Source organism: Carcharodon carcharias, chromosome 5 (assembly GCF_017639515.1).
Source record: "Carcharodon carcharias isolate sCarCar2 chromosome 5, sCarCar2.pri, whole genome shotgun sequence".
Lineage (NCBI taxonomy): Eukaryota > Metazoa > Chordata > Chondrichthyes > Lamniformes > Lamnidae > Carcharodon > Carcharodon carcharias.
In genome coordinates, this window is record NC_054471.1 from 160,280,902 (window position 1) to 160,298,151 (window position 17,250).

Consider the following 17,250-nt stretch of genomic DNA (forward strand, 5'->3'; position numbering starts at 1 on the left):
CAGGGGGAGCTCAGGGATTGGGAGCAGGCCCAGAGTGTTATCCTGCTTGGGCCTCAGACAGGAAAGGAGGGGGGGCCACCTTCCTCACGGGTGTCCTACCCAATCAGAGGCCTCCCCCATGGTCCCCCCCCCGACCCCATCACCACCACCCCCCTGCCCAAGGTCTGTGCCGACCCACCCCATAACAAGGTCTGGCCCTCCATGGGTGCCCCCTACCCATGAAGAAGACTCTGAAGAAGGGTCATACAGACTCGAAACATTAACTCTGTTTCTCTCTCCGCAGATGCTGCCAGATCTGCTGAGTTTTTCTAGGTATTTTCTGTTTTTATTATTGTTTCCTATCCACCCTGGCCTTTCCAACACCCCTGCCCACCCGAGGCACCTCTCCAACCCCTGCCGCAAGACCCTGCACCTACCTGGTCCTGGGGCTTCCGGTACTCAGACAGGGACTGCATGTTGTCCCAACGGTGGATACCACCAACTGCTCCCAATGGCGCTGCTGGTCAATCAGACTCTCTTAATTAACAGTTCTTTGAGGCAGGGGTGTTCCCGCACCCTGCCCCCCCCCCCCCCCCCCCCCCCCCCCCCCCAGCGAAGGGCGGAAGTCTCGCTCTATCCAGTTAATGCTACATGGAGCAGTAAATAGCTGCGGGGCAGCCAACATCGGCGGGGATAAGGCTGCCCCAAGATTCGAATCCTTGGATCAGAAACATTTATAGCTGAGCAATGGCTTAAAAGCTTATTTCTAGCAACTGTACCCCTGTAACTTTGTCTAGCTGAAGGGTCCAGGTGCATTCCTTGGCCGATTGCAGAGTAGCAGTAGGAATGGCTGCAGGCAGCATCAGCTCCCTGGGGTTAGGGATGGGAACATGGCTCATGCTCCTTATCACAACCAAGCAACCTGGACTGGATGTGTGGGTGTGTGGACCCTACAGCTCCTATATTAAAGACATACTTCATTAATAGCCCCCTAGGAAGGGATACTAGATCATCAACACATTTATAGGCTGAGAGGAGATAAAATAGAGGAATAATTACCTGTTGACGTTGATTTTTCGTTTATTTAGAAGTGGAATGATATTCGGCTCGGCAAGTTGCCTTCATCGTTTTTTGATAACTGTCCCTTCCAGGTAACAGTGCAATTTTTCAATACAATTTGAGAGCATAATTTCAGTTATTTCATCTGTTGGCAGTGGGTGTTAAAACTGTTTTGTCTCTCTCATCCTCAGAGTTGCTTAATCCGAAAAATGCTCTGTGAAATTGCAAGAGAGAGACCAGAAGCAGAGGAGGTAAAGCGGAAACTGGAATCCGATTATAACCAGGAATCAAAAACCATTTAAAGAAATCGGAACCGAGGAGGCACCTCCCAGATAACTAGCTAGAATTAAAAAGTCAGTCACTTAGCATCTGTTCCTTAAAGTTAGACATTCTAATATGTACTTTTTGAGATTCACTTTTAATATTATCATAACCTATGCATTATTATTTTGGCTGCTCATCCGATCACTGTAAAGCAATCTAGTTTTGACCGAATGTAATGAGCGCCAGGTCAGTTAGGCTAGACCAGGCTTGTCCAACCTTTTCGTATGTGTGTGGGTTGTGGGGGGGGGCACATTTCAATTTTTCTTACACTAGTGGGGGCCAATGACCAAATTTCAGAAAGATAGGGCAGAATCTTCTGGTCAGCATGGGGGGTCAGGTGTGCGTCACATGAGGGGTCATGTCTGAGCAATTTTTAAAATGATTTTTTTTCCATTTTTCATAATGAGCTCCGTGCCTCGGGGAGATTTCTGCGCTCTTTCTCACACATGCATGAAAGAGCGCAGGCCCCGACTCTCCCCCCTCCCCCGCTCGCACAGGTAGCGCTGAGCGCTTCTGGCTGCAAGCATCCAATCGCGGGCGGTGTTCAGCTGCACAGCCGCTCCCACCCAGCCTGCATGATGGGGAGAAAATCCTCCCCAGAGGGTTTGGCCCAACATTAAACATGAATTTCAAAAACAAAAGCTGACGTATGAAAAGAACCAACTTGCTGAGCAAAAAAAATCACAGCAATAAATTATTTATTACTCATTTTTTAAAAATTAAGGCAACTCCTAGAGAGTGAAAGGATGTGAGTGTGTGTGTGTGTCCAGTTCACTCCCAGTCTCAGGATGCTCACTCACTCCTCTAATTCTAACCTCTTGTGCATCCCTGATTTTAATGACTTCACTATTGGTGGCTGTGCCTTTAGATTTCTAGGCACCTAAGGAATTCCCTCCTCCCACCTCTCTGCCCCTTCCTCCTTTTAAGATTCTCCTTTTGACCTACCTCCTTAACCAAGTTTTTGGTCATCTGTCCTAATATCTGCTGATATGACTCAGTGTCATATTTCGTCCGATAAAATTACTGCAAAGCACCTTGGGACATGTTATTATGTTAAAGGCACTAGCTAAATTCAAGTTGTTGATAATAGTGTTTGCCAATAGTAAAGGAGGAAGGGGCAGGAGTGGGCTATAATAAAACTAAATAAAGAAGAGGTGTTTAAAAGGTTGGCAGTGCTCAAAGTAGAAAAGTCACTTGGTCAGGATGAGATGCATCCTAGGTTGCTGAGAGAAGTAAGGATGGAAATTGTGGAGGCCCTGGCCACAATCTCCCAATCATCCTTGGATATGGGACGGGAGGATTGCAAACGTGACATCCCTGTTCAAAAAAGGAGGGGTTAAACCCAGCAGTTTTGGGCCAATCAGCCTAAAATCAGTGGTGGGGAAACTTTATGATTCACAATTCAGGAGCAAAATGAATTGGCACTTGGGAAAGAATGGGCTAAAAATGAAAGTAAGCATGAGTTTGCTAAGGTCATGTTTGACTAACTTGGCCTAGTTCGTCAATGAAATAATGGAGAAGGTTGATGAAGGATATTGTTCAGGAGACCATAGAGGAGCCAAAATAGGTAAACAGGTGGCAAATTTAAAGCAGAGAGTGTTAAACTAATGTATTTTAGAAAGAAGAATGAAGCCAGGCAATATGAATTAAATACTGGGTGCAGGAACTGAGAGACATGGGGGTTTGCATACAGAAATCTTTGAAAGTTGATAAAGCTATTTAGAAAAACACACGGGATCCTTGGTTTTATAAATAGAGGCATGAAGTGCAAAAGCTAGGAAGACATCCTAAATCTTTCATAAAACTTTGTCAGGCTCCGGTCTAATATGTCCAAATATGTCTAATATGTCCAAACCTGGCCACTACATTTTAAGAAGTATGTCAGGGTCTTCGAGATGATGCAGAGGAGATTTACTAGAATGGTCCCAGGATGAGGGACTTCAATTAAAATTTAAGAAAGACCTTCCTTTATGTAGAGCATTTCACAACCTCAGGATGTCCCAACGCATCTGTGGAAATCAGTGTTAATGAAAACTAGGCACAGAATTGGAAACTTGCTATTGCCCAATCCAAATTTCACCTCTAGTTTCTCCAAGTCTTTCCTATCAAATCTCTTCTTAATGCTAAAGGCCTCCATTAGTCTAATCCAGAGAAAAGAGACATGTGCAGCCTTTCCTGACAGTTATAACCTCTCAATTCTGTTAACATCCTTGTGAACCTATTCTCTGCCTACCTTGCACCATCTTCTAAAATCCCTTCCCTTTGGTCAGCCCTTTGCTTTTAAGCCCTGTTTAATGCCCCCCCTCCCACCCCGTCCCTACTCGTGATCAGTGAAATATTTGTTTTATTGTGGAGGTTGGGGGTAAAATGATATATTTTAAGCTGATGCCACAGGTGGGGAACATTACGCCCTGCCCCACCCTGCCCCCTAACCAGCTGCTCCCACCCCCCCGCAATCCCCCCCATATTATAAAAAGGATTTAGAAGCAGTAAAGAAATTACAAAAAAGATGTACAAGGATGGTACCAGAACTGAGAGGTTATATCTGTCAGGAAATGCTGAACAGGCTGGGATTGTCTCCTTTGGAAAAGAGAAGGCTGAGGGATGACCTGATAGAAGTTTTTAAAATAATGAGAGGATTGGACAAGTTAGTTGTCGAGTAAATGTTTCCACATACGTGTGAGACCAAAATTAGAAATCATAAATTTAAGGTAGCCATTAATAAATCCAATACAATGTGCACGAGGAACTTCTTTACCCAGAGAGTGGATAGAATGTGGAACTTGCTACCACATGAAATGGTTGAAGTGAATCATATACAGAAAAAAGGAGACATAATGTCGAAGCTTTTTGTCTTGCACTTATCAGGACAGCTTGCAAGAAATTATCAACTGTAACGGGGGAACAACAATATAGACTGCATGAGAAGAGAGTGCTGATTGATTGGTAAGTAAGCTCTGATCGGTGGAGGCGTTGCCAAGGAAAATGCAGCACGGAACAGTTAACTGCCCCGCTTGCTTCAAATTCAAACCTGGCAGGTCAACTCTGATTGGACAAGGCATTGCCCAGGGAATGAATGCTCCCAAGCTTTTTGTTTGGTTGAAAAAGGCGCAATGTATGAATGTGTTCCTTCTGAATGCAAAGGATGGGGTCCTTTGTGTGAATATATGTGGCTTCTAGCATGCATAAGTGGGCAGTCGAACTTTGTCATGCCTCCCATGCAGAATTTCCAGGGTGGTACAGCTGCAGTATATCAGACACAAAACATGCTAGGAAGCACAAATGGATCAGGACATAAAAAGAATGGGCATATTTCATGCTATAACTGCGGGGCGAATTGGCATCGAGCTCAGGACTGCAAGCAGCCAGCTATGGATTCCAATCAGCAAGGACTTTTAGGCTGAAGTACACCCCTCCGTCTGAAAGTATGGATTCGGCAGACTAGCATTTGGAAATGCATTAGCATGAATCACAATGTGCCATTGAGTAAACCAATTGTGCTTTTTTAAAAAAAATAAATCTTATACGGGGATAGAAACTACAATATGCATACACTAGCTGTAAATATAATTGAGTGAGTCTCAAGAAGTAATGGATAAAACCAGAATCATTGTGTTTAGCAAAAACTGTGCAAGGACATGGCACAAAGAAAATGGAATTTATCCAGAACTATTATATACTTATGTTCCTACAAACTAACACACAACAGCAGAACTATTTTCCTTTTGATTGCCTATTACTGTACAGCTTTACAAGAATGAAGAAAAGTGGAAAACTCTGCAAGCATGGATGACAATATTTGACAATCAGCGTAATTCTGAGCACAATCAGGATTGTTTAGCAGACGTTGTCCAATTGTGGAATCACATCTAATTTTGGACCCTGTGTTCTGAGCTTTGAAAGCAATGGCTGCTTGGATATGGTCAGTAGTTTGCCTGTGGCGAACAGCCAAAGGAACGTGCTGTTTGATACGATCCGCCAGTCATTGGGACTTATGTCCAAAGTACCTGGCATCACACTGGCATCGAAATTCATAACCATATTACCCATTTGTGTAATAGGCAGAACCCTGGAAGGGTAAGGTATCTCAGAAATTTCAGCAACAGGTGGAGCTAGCCATTGCACGCTGTTATTATGCAGTAGCAACACGAGTGGTATTCTCCATTAACAGGATGCTGCCGTCAAGCCAAAATCATATACTGCAGACAGAAGGAACACGTTCACACATTGCACCTTTTTCAACTAACCAAAAGCTTGGGGAGCAGTCATTCCCTGGTTCATTCCCCAGGGCAATGCTTTGACCAATCACAGTTGACCTGCCAGTTGGAATTTAACAAAGCTGGGCAGTTAACTGTTCAATGTTGCATTCTCAGTGGCAACACCTCCACCAATCAGAGTCTACTTACCAAACAATCAGCACTCTCTTAAACGGTATAAATTGTTGTTCCCCATCACTGTTGGTAATTTCTTGCAAGCTATCCTGATGAGTGTAAGATGAAAAGCTTTGATAGCATGTCTCTTTGTTTCAGCAATACTCAAGTTCTGTACTACCAAATGACCATTGGAATCACATAGATGCATTTAAGGAGAAACAGAATAAACACAAGAGGGAGAAAGGAATAGAAGTGTATGCTGATAGGGTCAGATGAAGTAGGATGGGAGGAGACTCGTGTGGAGCATCAACACCAGCAGAGACCAGTTGGGCCGAATGCATGATTCCTGTGCTGTAAATTCTATGTAAAAAGGGCACTAGCCGAACACAGGTTGCTGATAATGTTACCTGATGTGGGCTCAAGGCATTAAAGGGGCAGTTGAATGGCATGGTGATTGGACCATGGGTTTCTTTGAAAGACTGAGCTAGATAGATCATACGCTGTCTCTCTCTCTCTCTCTGTGCCCTGAGCTTTGGAGTGAACTTTCTGGGTATTTGTAGGAGGTTTTGAAAGAGCTGCTGTAGCTGAATAAACCAATTCGGTCCAGTCATTGCCTTCTATGTTGGCTACGGTTTGCAGCACTGAGAAGTGAGAATCCTGTCATGTGGCTTGTATCGGCAACATATAAACTCCCTACTCAATGATTGGGCTTCATCGTCACGCAATTTTATGTTTTTTAGATGCACAAACAATATTTTTTATGACTTTTAAATAAATGGTTTCTCAGGGAGTTGTGATTGTGCAAGGAATGGCCCCATGAGAAATATTTTACTTTTGTAAAAAGATTTAATATATGATGGTGAATGGTGTTGGTATCACTTGGAGTCCGCCTGTTAGATGTTTGATATATCTCACTGTTAAAAATAAAGACTGCTCCCTCTGTGTTAACAGGACAGATTTGTTTGCTCTTTTTATTTGGTATTAATGTAGCTCAGTGGGCATCACTCAAATCTTGAAATTAGGAGGTTGGAGTTCCAAAACCCTTGAGAAGGTGGTGGAAATATTTTGTCATTCTTTCACTGTCACTGGGTTAAAATCCTGGAAGTCCCTCCCTAACAGCACTGTGGGTGTACCTACACCACGTGGACTGCAGCAGTTCAAGAAGGCAGCTCACCGCCACCTTCTCAAGGGCGATTAAGGATTGGTAATAAATGCTGGCCCAGCCAGCGACGCCCGTAAAAGTGAATTTTAAAACATTTTTAAACCCATATCTCCACTCAGACCCACAGCAAGCACAAGTGAACAGGACTTGCTGTGAGTTAAGACACGGCAGTAGAGTCTGGATGACCTCAAGTTTATGAAGGGCGGAATGTGGGGAAATCAGCCAGGAGTGCATTGGAATAGTCAAGTCTAGAATAGTCAACAACAGATGAACCAAGACGGGGGAAAAGGCAATGTCACCAAGTTGGAAATAGATGGTCTTAGTAATGGCACAAAATAGATCAAAGTTCATCTTGGGGTTAAATGTGGCCCCAAGGTTGCAAACAGACTGGTTTAATCTCAGACTGTTGACTTCACATGATATCAAGAAATGGCTGAAGACATTGGGTACAGCAAAAGCTATAACCACATCCCAGCGGTAGCACTGAAGAATTGTGCTCCAGAACTAGTCATGCCATTAGCCAAGATGCTCCAGTACAGCTACAGCACAGGAATCTACCCCCAAAAAATGGAAAATGATTCATGTATATCCTGTTCGCAAAAAGCAGGAAAAATCCAATCTGGTCAATTAATTTCCATTAGTCTACTCTCAATCATCAGCAAAGCGATGGTAGGTGTTGTGAACAGTGCTACCAAGCAGCTCTTACTCAGCAATAACCTGCTCAGCTTGGGTTCTGCCAGGGCTACTTGGCACCTGACCATATTACAGCCTTGGTCCAAACATGGACAAAATAGTTTAACTCAAGAGATGAGGTGAGAATGACTGCCCTTGACATCAAGGCAGCATTTGACCGAGTGTGCCATCAAGGATCCCTAGCAAAACTAGGGTCAATGGGTAGGGGGGAAAACTCTCCGTTGGTTGGAGTCATATCTAGCACAAAGGAAGATGGTTGTGGTTGTTGGAAATTCATTTTCTTAGTTCCAAGACATCACTGCAGGAGTTCCTCAGAGTAGTGTTTGGGGCCCAACCATCTTCAACTGCTTCATCAATGACCTTCCTTCCATCATAAGGTCAGAAGTGGGGATATTCGCTGATGATTGCACAACGTTGAGCACTATTCGCAACTCCTCAGATACTGAAGCAGTCCGTGTCTATATGTGGCAAGACCTGGACAACTTTCAGGCTTGGGCTGATAAGTGGCAAATAACATTTGTGCCACACAATGACCACCTCCAACAAGAGAGAATCTAACCATTGCCCCTTGATGTTCAATGACATTGCCATCACTGAATCCCCCACTATCAACATCCTGGGGGTTACCATTGACCAGAAACTGAACTGAACTAGCCATATAAATACTGTGGCTACAAGAGCAGGTCAGAGGCTGGGAATTCTGTGGCGAGTAACTCACCTCCTGACTCCCCAAAGCCTGTTCACCATCTACAAGGCACAAGTCAAGAGTGTGATGGAATACTCTCCACTTGCCTAGATGAGTGCAGCTCCCACAACACTCAAGAAGCTTGACACCATCCAGGACAAAGCAGCCCACTTGATTGGCACCCATTCCACAAACATTCACTCTGTCCACCACTGACGCACAGTAGCAGCAGTGTTACCATCTACAAGGTGCACTGTAGCAACTCACCATGGTTCCTTGGATAGCACCTTCCAAATCTGCGACCTCTATGTACTAGAAGGACAAGGGCAACAGACACATGGGAACGCCACGACCTGGAAGTTCCCCTCCAAGTCACACACCATCCTGATTTGGAAATATATCACTGCTCCTTTATTGTCATTGGATCAAAATCCTGGAACTCTCTCCCTAACCGCACTGTACCTACACCACATGGACTGCAGCAGTTCAAGAAGGCAGCTCACCACCACCTTCTCAAGGGAAATTAAGGATGGGTAACAAATACTGGCCTAGCCAGCGACACCCACATCCCATGAATGAATAGAGAGAACATTCTTTTTTCCCTTTCGTTCCATTATTTTTTCTAATAGCTGATATGTCTCCCAACTCTATTTCCCTACCCCTGGATACTCTTACCTAACAAAGATCTATTGATTGCAGCCTTGGAAATTTGAATTGGTTCAGGTCTCCACAGTCTAATGTGAAGAAGATGTCTAAATTTCCATGACCCTTTATGTGACAAAGTGCTTCCTAATTTCACTCCTGAATGGTCTGGATCTAATTCCAAGCTTGTGCCCTGAAGACCATGATGCATTGAATGGTGGAGCAGGCTCATTGGGCCATGTGGTCTACTCCTGCCCCTATTTCTTATGTTCTTTTACACACAGCACTGGGAATATCCAAGTCCAGTTTCGGCTGTATTTGATTTCAGTTTAACAATCACACCCTCAGTATCATGGGTCTTTTTGCTGCTGTAATAGTCATTATCAGGTGACAACATATCTCAGCAGAAACCTGCAGAACACCCTCCCAAATATAGTATTACTCTTACGAGATTCTTGCCCTTTACATGAAACGTATGGCACAGAAGCAGGCCATTCAGCCCAACAGGTTTATTCTGGTATTTATGTTCCATTTTGAGTCACCTCCCATTTCACCCTATACTTCAATTTCTTTCTCCCTTATGTATTGAGCTAGCTTTCCCTTAAACACATTGACACTATTTATCTCAACCACTCCTGTGGTAGCAAGTACCACATTCTAACCACTCTCAGGGTAAAGAGTTTTCACTCGAATTCCCTGCTGGATTTATTAGTGACTGTCATATATTTATGGCCCCTAATTTTGGTCTTACCCACAATCGGAAACATCTTCTCTACATCTACCCTATCAAACCCCTTCATGATTTTAAGGGCCTCTATCAGGTCACCCCATAGTCTTCTCTTTCCAAGAGTATTTATGACCTCTCCGCTCTGGTATAATCCTTGTGAGCCTATTTTTTTGCACATTCACCATAGCCTCCATAAGCTTCTTGTAAAGTGGAGACCAGAACTGTTTATAGTTCTCCTAATGCGGCCTAACCAAGCTTAGATACAGGGTTAACATAACTTCTCTGCTTTGTGTAAGGCTTCTCACCTGGCACTCATTGGGAATGGTTCGAACTATCAGTCAGACATGTTGAAGGACGTGGGGTGAACATATTTTAAAGACAAAGAGACCACAGAAATTAAAATTCTTACCAATGTATTTTATTATTTTTTGCAATTTCTTGTAAAATAAACAATCGTTTTTCACCCTTATTTTATTTAGTTAACACAGTTTTGCAGATGAATGGATTCCATCCTTTCCAGATAAAAGTGGCTTTTAAAATAATAACACAGCCCCAGGGTGGAAAAGCCTTTGACCTTCTAGCCCACCTATCCACAGCTTTCCATGGTTCATTCCTGATCATTTCGAACACCATTTGTTGTCAAGAAGCTGCCTGATTCCTGCTTGAAACCCATTGTAGAGTCCTTGTCCCACTACCCATGCCAGAAACATCTTGCACTGTTACAGTGGAATCATAGATTCTGAAAGCACAGAGGGACACCATTTGGCCCATCACATCTGTGTCGGCTCTTTGAAAGGGCAATCCAATTAGTCCCACTCCATGCTCTTAATAATCCTGTATTTTTTTTTTCTTTTCAAGTATTTATCCAATTCCCTTTCAAAAGTTGCTATTGAATCTGCTTCCACCGCCCTTTTAGGCAGCGCATTCCAGATCACAACAACTCGCTGCATAAAAAGAAAAATCTTCTCATTTCACCTCTAGTTCCGTTGTTAATTAAATCTCATCCTATAGTCATCGAAACTCCTGTCAATGGAAACATTTTCTCCCTATTTACTCTATCGAAAGCCCTCACCATGTTGAACATCTTTTAAAACTCCCCTTAATCTCCTCTGCTCTAAGGAGAACAATCCCAACTTCTCCAACCTAGAAGCTATAGGATCTGGAGATATCTGCATGTTAATGAGATTTAAATTTTGTAGGGGGAATGTGGATTCTCATCTGATAGGAACAAAGCTTTAGGAGAGACACCTTTTGAAAGCCCCTGCTCTCCCTTGAGTTGCCAGAGCGCGTCCCTCTGTGCTTTTACATAAGGATTGTGAGATTGGACATTCTCCCATCATGCCATGTGTCTAATATCTGATATGTGGAGTAATATCGTCTGGGGATGGCTGGGTTGCCAGCTGTCCAGGGTTGGCCTGGAGTCTCCTGAATCCAGGACACACTGCAGGAAGCGAAAAACCCCACAGAAAAGTCCAAGGGACCTTAAACAAAAGGGTGTAATTTTTTTTTCTATTTTCAATGCATGCTTTTATTCGTTACAAAAATATTGGAGACGGGGAAAGGCTGTTTGACTGACAGCACAGTATATTATCCAATTAGGTAATGAACAGTCTGCTCGCTCTCCGATTGGCTGTGGGTAGGTGGGCACGGCGAGGATGGGCATGAGAGGCAACCAATGGCGGGAGAGTGGGGGCGGGGCGGTTGACAGCTAGAGTTCTTGTGATGAAATCTCTCGGAATACATCCGACCCAGAAATGGTGACCCCGGGGGCTGGGGGTTTGGGTTTTGGCAGTGAGGTCCATGCACGTACTGATCATGTTTTATACCTGAACGTCATGCTTTATATCCAGTCACCATTAGGTTGTTTTTAAAAAAAAACACATACATACATTCAGACACATTTAGTTCGATTATGTTGAATGACGCATGCAAGCTCTATTTAAAAGGCTTTTGTCTTGGTTTCTGTCAGTAGAAAATTCAAAGACACAACAGACTTGCCAAGTATGTGGTACTCAGATGTGATAGTCCTCTTAGTGTTTAACTTTGTGTTGAACACCAATGTTTTATTTCGCAAGGTGTTATGTTTTTATTGAGAATAAAAAGATCATTACACGCCAGTGGATCACCACAGAAGAGTGGTTGGGTTGGCAGAGAGATTCAACTTTATCAAAGGTGCCAGCCATGGGCTCAGTGGATAACAGTCTCCCTTCTCTGAGTCAGAAGGCCAAGAGTTCAAACCCCACTCTGGATTCTTGACCACAATATCCACTCCCATTCAAGTACGGAGGGAGTGCTGCGCTGTCTGAGATACCGCCTTTCAGATTAGACGTTAAACTGAATTCCATATGCTTCTACCAATGGTGCTATGGGATCTTTTATGCCCACCTGAGAGGGCAAAAGGGGCTTGGGTATGACATCTCCCCCAGAAGCTGGCTCCTCCGACAGTGTGATTATCCTCAGGGGTGGGCCCAAACCATTTTCAGATTAGCGTCTGGTTCGAAGTTGCGGGTGCCAAATAGCCACTCATTGTCAGGTGGAGTGAAGGAGCTGCGTAGGGGGGGCACAGAGAAGGTGGAGGAAGATCTGATCCTAATGTGGGAGAGGGGGACTGACAGGAGGATAAGCTGATATCAATGGGAAGGGCCTTGGGGGGTGGGGTTGGTGGGGAGGAAGGAGGACTGGCCACTGCTCCCCACGGCTTCAATAAATAACATTTGAAAAAAAAGCTATTGGCCCCTTTCAGCGACCATCGGTGAAAGCTGCTTACAAGGGGGGCAGGCAGAAAGTGTGTAGAACACTAATTTGCATATTAAAAAGGCCTCCCTAGCTGATAGAGGGGTCCGTTTACAGGCTAGTCCGAAAATAGAATCAGACAGGAATCGGAGAGGCCCCCTCCCCTCAATATTCCACAGCTGGCAGAATGTACGCGCTGAAAATTGCCCCCACCAACATCTCCATCACAGATCAAAGATCACGCGGCCTTTGTGATACATAGTGCCCAACTGTTCCCCACTGCATCTGCCTTTAATAGTGACAACAGTACCTAGACACCCTTTTCTTACACCACCTTTAAACTCTAAATCCTCTACCAGTAACCAAAAGAAATTAAATATTATGCAGTCCTTAAAAGGACCACTCACGATAGCCCTTATAATTAAATTGGCTGTCCTGGATTGAGAGAATAAAGAGTTTAAACATTAGGGGCTGGATTACATGAGCCAGCATTCAGCGATCCACATGTTGGGAATACCATTGGAATACCCAGGATCTAACAGAGAAAAACAAAAGAATTATGTTACATTCTTTGGGAAATCCACCTGAACCTTTCTCAGCCATAAAAACTAAATCGATCACCTGCCACATGCAGATACTCACCAAGATACAGCAAAGCCGCTGTCCCTCCCCCTTCCCACCAACCTCTCGGTGGTTTGTAATTGTTGGATGTGCAAGGAAATGGCGGGGAGTTCGGCGGCAAGGCAGAGCCGAGGCTGAGGCCAAGGCTGAGGGTCAGCCAGCGCAGGCTTGACACTGGGCCCGGTGGGAGTGGAAAATCGGACAGGGTGTAAAACGGGAAGCCAACTTGTTACCACCCACCCCCATCCTGAGGTTAATTCACCATCCCTGTCCCACCCCCACAGTGCAACAACAAAAACTAATCCAAGGTGGGGGGGAAAGCCACCCCTTCCCTTCAGTGATTACCTGACCACCAGCCTGTGGGCCCAAGAAATACAAGCAATTAGACAACATGGCCAATCCTTTAGAAACATCCCTATGAAATAGGCACCCATATGTAATATGAGCTAATTGTGTGTTCCTGCTTTCCACCAGGAAAGTTTTTAAAAAAAAATCTCTTGTAATACACAGTTCGTTGGGCTCTGCTATCTAGAATGAGTGTGCAAAAGTCGCCGTGGAGGTTCGCGAGCCCTTGTTGCGGCTTTGTCCTGCGAAGCCCGGCTCCCCCCGCTCCTCGATGGCCTCCTCCTTCTTGCTGACCTTGAAACGGGAGATGAACTCCATGGCCAGGCGATCCCATTCCTCTGGCAGCAGCAGCAGCAGGAAGCCCAGGCAGATGATCAGGATGGCGATCACTCGCACGCCATTAAACACGATGTCGCTGGAATACGCATCAGCAACTGTGGGTGGGGGAGGGGAGGGAGGAGGGGGGGCAGAGAACCAACAAGCAGTGTTAAGACCTGGCCTTGGGTTTTCATTCGTTCGCAGGCCTCCCATCTATTGCTCGTCCCTTGCCCCTTGAGAAGGTGGTGTTGGGCCCTCTTGAACCATTGGTAGTGCTTTGATCCAACTGAGTGGCCTGCTTTGGAGGGGAGTTACAGTCAGCCATGTTGGTGTGGGACTGGAGTCACGTATTGGCCAAGACTGGGTAAGGATGGCAGATTTCCTACCCTTGAGGCACGGTTATCAACCATGCAGCCCTCTCGGGCCCACCAGGAGGTTTCAAGGGGTCTAGCGGTCACTGCCTCTGCACAGCACCACCTCTTATCCTCTGACTGGCAGTGAGGCCAGCGGGAGGGCAGAGCTGTGGGAAAAGAGCTCAGTGCAGCCAATAAGGATTGAGGGTGAGGAACATGCAGCCTATCAGAAGTCAGGAGTGTGTCAACCTGCTACAGTGTGGATCATGTGCCAACCCGCACAGCCTGAGCTCAGGTTTCCCTCGATGTCTGTAGACCTGCACAGAGCGGCCAGGTCCTGCCCCCACTGACCCCGAGATGGACGAGAAGCCAGTGCAGCCCAACCGTGTTAAATATGACAATGTGGATTTAGATGTGCTGGGTAAAGTGCTGACCTAGCCCAAAGTACTCAATGCAGCTAAGAGCTGAAGACACAGGAACTGTTACAGGGCCTGGAACGTGCAACATGAAGCAAGATAAGGATGAATATAATGGACATTCAAAGTACCTGACTGAACGTGTGGGAATCAACTGAGCTGCTGGAAATTAATAACACTGATAGAGGGGAAGGACCACAGTCAGGCTGATTCAACAGCATGTATTCCATCACTTTCAGCTTCTGTTATTGTTTAAACTGGATTTACTAACTATTGGAAAGCAGACGGAATAAATACTAAAATACTGCTTTGAGTGACTGTTGTAGAAGCTGCAGTTATTTCGCTGCTGCGAAGCTGGCTGCCATCTTACACTGCGCCTCGGCATTCTGCATATTCCTCTTCAACCAGCTGTCCAGAAATTAAAACTTAACTAACAACCCCCTTTCAGAACTTACTCAATACCCGGAGCCCTCACCGCCTCCAACACCCATCTCCCATACCCGGAGCCCTCACCGTCTCCCATACCCGCAGCACTCACCGTCTCCCATACCCGCAGCCCTCACCGTCTTCCATACCCGCAGCCCTTACCGTCTCCCATACCTGGAGACATCACCGTCTCCCATACCCAGAGACATCACCGTCTCCAATACCCGCAGCCCTCACCGTCTCCCATACCCGGAGCCCTCACCGTCTCCCATACCCGGAGCCCTCACCGTCTCCCATACCCGGAGCCCTCACCGTCTCCCATACCCGGAGACATCACCGTCTCCCATACCTGGAGCCCTCACCGTCTCCCATACCCGGAGCCCTCACCGTCTCCCATACCCGGAGACATCACCGTCTCCCATACCCGGAGCCCTCACCGTCTCCCATACCCGCAGCCCTCACCGTCTCCCATACCCGGAGCCCTCACCGTCTCCCATACCCGGAGACATCACCGTCTCCAATACCCGGAGACCTCACCGTCTCCCATACCCGGAGCCCTCACCGTCTCCCATACCCGGAGACATCAGCGTCTCCCATACCCGGAGACATCACCGTCTCCCATACCCGGAGCCCTCACTGTCTCCCATACCCGGAGCCCTCACCGTCTCCCATACCCGCAGCCCTCACCGTCTCCCATACCCGCAGCCCTCACCGTCTCCCATACCCGGAGCCCTCACCGTCTCCCATACCCGGAGCCCTCACCGTCTCCCATACCCGGAGACATCACCATCTCCCATACCCGGAGACATCACCGTCTCCAATACCCGGAGACCTCACCGTCTCCCATACCCGGAGCCCTCACCGTCTCCCATACCCGGAGACATCACTGTCTCCCATACCCGGAGACATCACCGTCTCCAATACCTGGAGACATCACCGTCTCCAATACCCGGAGACCTCACCGTCTCCAATACCCGGAGACCTCACCGTCTCCCATACCCGGAGCCCTCACCGTCTCCCATGCCCGGAGACCTCACCGTCTCCCATACCCGGAGACCTCACCGTCTCCCATACCCGGAGACATCACCGTCTCCAATACCCGGAGACATCACCGTCTCCAATACCCGGAGACATCACCGTCTCCCATGCCCGGAGCCCTCACTGTCTCCCATATCCGGAGCCTTCACGTCTCCCATACCCGGAGCCCTCACCGCCTCCAACACCCGTCTCCCATACCCGGAGCCCTCACCGTCTCCCATACCCGGAGCCCTCACCGCCTCCAACATCTGTCTCCCATGCCCGGAGCCCTCACCGTCTCCCATACCCGGAGCCCTCACCGTCTCCCATACCCGGAGCCCTCACCGCCTCCAACACCCGTCTCCCATACCCGGAGCCCTCACCGTCTCCCATACCCGGAGCCCTCACCGTCTCCCATACCCGGAGCCTTCACATCTCCCATGCCCGGAGCCCTCACCGTCTCCCATACCCAGAGCCCTCACCGTCTCCCATACCCAGAGCCCTCACCGTCTCCCATACCCAGAGCCCTCACCGTCTCCCATACCCGTAGCCCTCACCGTCTCCCATACCCAGAGCCCTCACCGTCTCCCATACCCGGAGCCCTCACTGTCTCCCATACCCGGAGCCCTCACCGTCTCCCATGCCCGGAGCCCTCACCATCTCCCATACCCGGAGCCCTCACCGTCTCCCATACCCGGAGACATCACCATCTCCCATACCCGAAGCCCTCACCGTCTCCAACACCCGGCTCCCATACCCGGAGCCCTCACCGTCTCCCATACCCGGAGACATCACCGTCTCCCATACCCGAAGCCCTCACCGTCTCCCATACCCGGAGCCTTCACCATCTCCCATACCCGGAGCCCTCACCATCTCCGTCTCCGTCTCTGGCACCAGTTGGAACACTCTAAGTTGCTGATCTCCAAACCTGACCTCGATTCAAATAGCTTCACAGCTCCGGGACACCAACTACATCCCGAAGCTCCCTCCTGCACAAATACAGAATTAACCACTCTTTTTTTCTTCTCTTGTTTCACTTTCTCCTGTGTCTATATTGAAGTAAATGGGTTAGTGGTTGGCTTGGAGGTTGAGTCTGTGGGCTGTTCTGCCACTTCCCTTTAGGTGTTTCTGATGCTTTACAGCAACGCGCCCTCCTGGGAGAGAGGGATCGATTCTGCAGGATGTCCTTCAGCCTCAGCCTTCAGCTCTCTGGGTTCTCATTCCCTCTCATTATGGACCTTCATAGTTACCGCCTGAATATTTTATTTGGCTACAAGCTCTGAGTTTGTTGTTTTGTAATTTCAGTACCTGGAGCACTCTGTTGAAATGTCTGTACTGCACCCATTGATAATTCAAAGAGAATTGGCTGGTTCATAC

The 17,250-nt window shown here is 47.1% G+C and overlaps 2 protein-coding genes across 6 annotated transcripts in view; one reads left to right on the forward strand and one right to left on the reverse strand.

Annotated features, from left to right (window-relative positions):
- eif2ak2 (eukaryotic translation initiation factor 2-alpha kinase 2) overlaps window positions 1-13,770 on the forward strand; it is a 295,245-nt gene extending 281,475 nt beyond the window's left edge. For 4 of the 5 annotated variants that reach the window (XM_041188176.1, XM_041188175.1, XM_041188178.1 and 1 more), the window contains 2 exons: window positions 1,068-1,130; window positions 1,230-4,329. In XM_041188176.1, the coding sequence (XP_041044110.1) occupies window positions 1,068-1,130; window positions 1,230-1,340 (174 nt within the window). In that variant the 3' untranslated portion in view covers window positions 1,341-4,329. Of the gene's footprint in view, window positions 1-1,067; window positions 1,131-1,229; window positions 4,330-13,508 lie in introns of those variants that run through there. The other variant, XR_005943052.1, reaches the window with a different exon arrangement.
- The window catches only part of slc35f3b (solute carrier family 35 member F3b), a 54,165-nt gene continuing 50,441 nt past the window's right edge, over window positions 13,527-17,250 (reverse strand). The window contains exon 8 of the mRNA XM_041187412.1: window positions 13,527-13,777. Within this exon, the coding sequence (XP_041043346.1) occupies window positions 13,527-13,777 (251 nt within the window). The remainder of the gene's footprint in view (window positions 13,778-17,250) is intronic.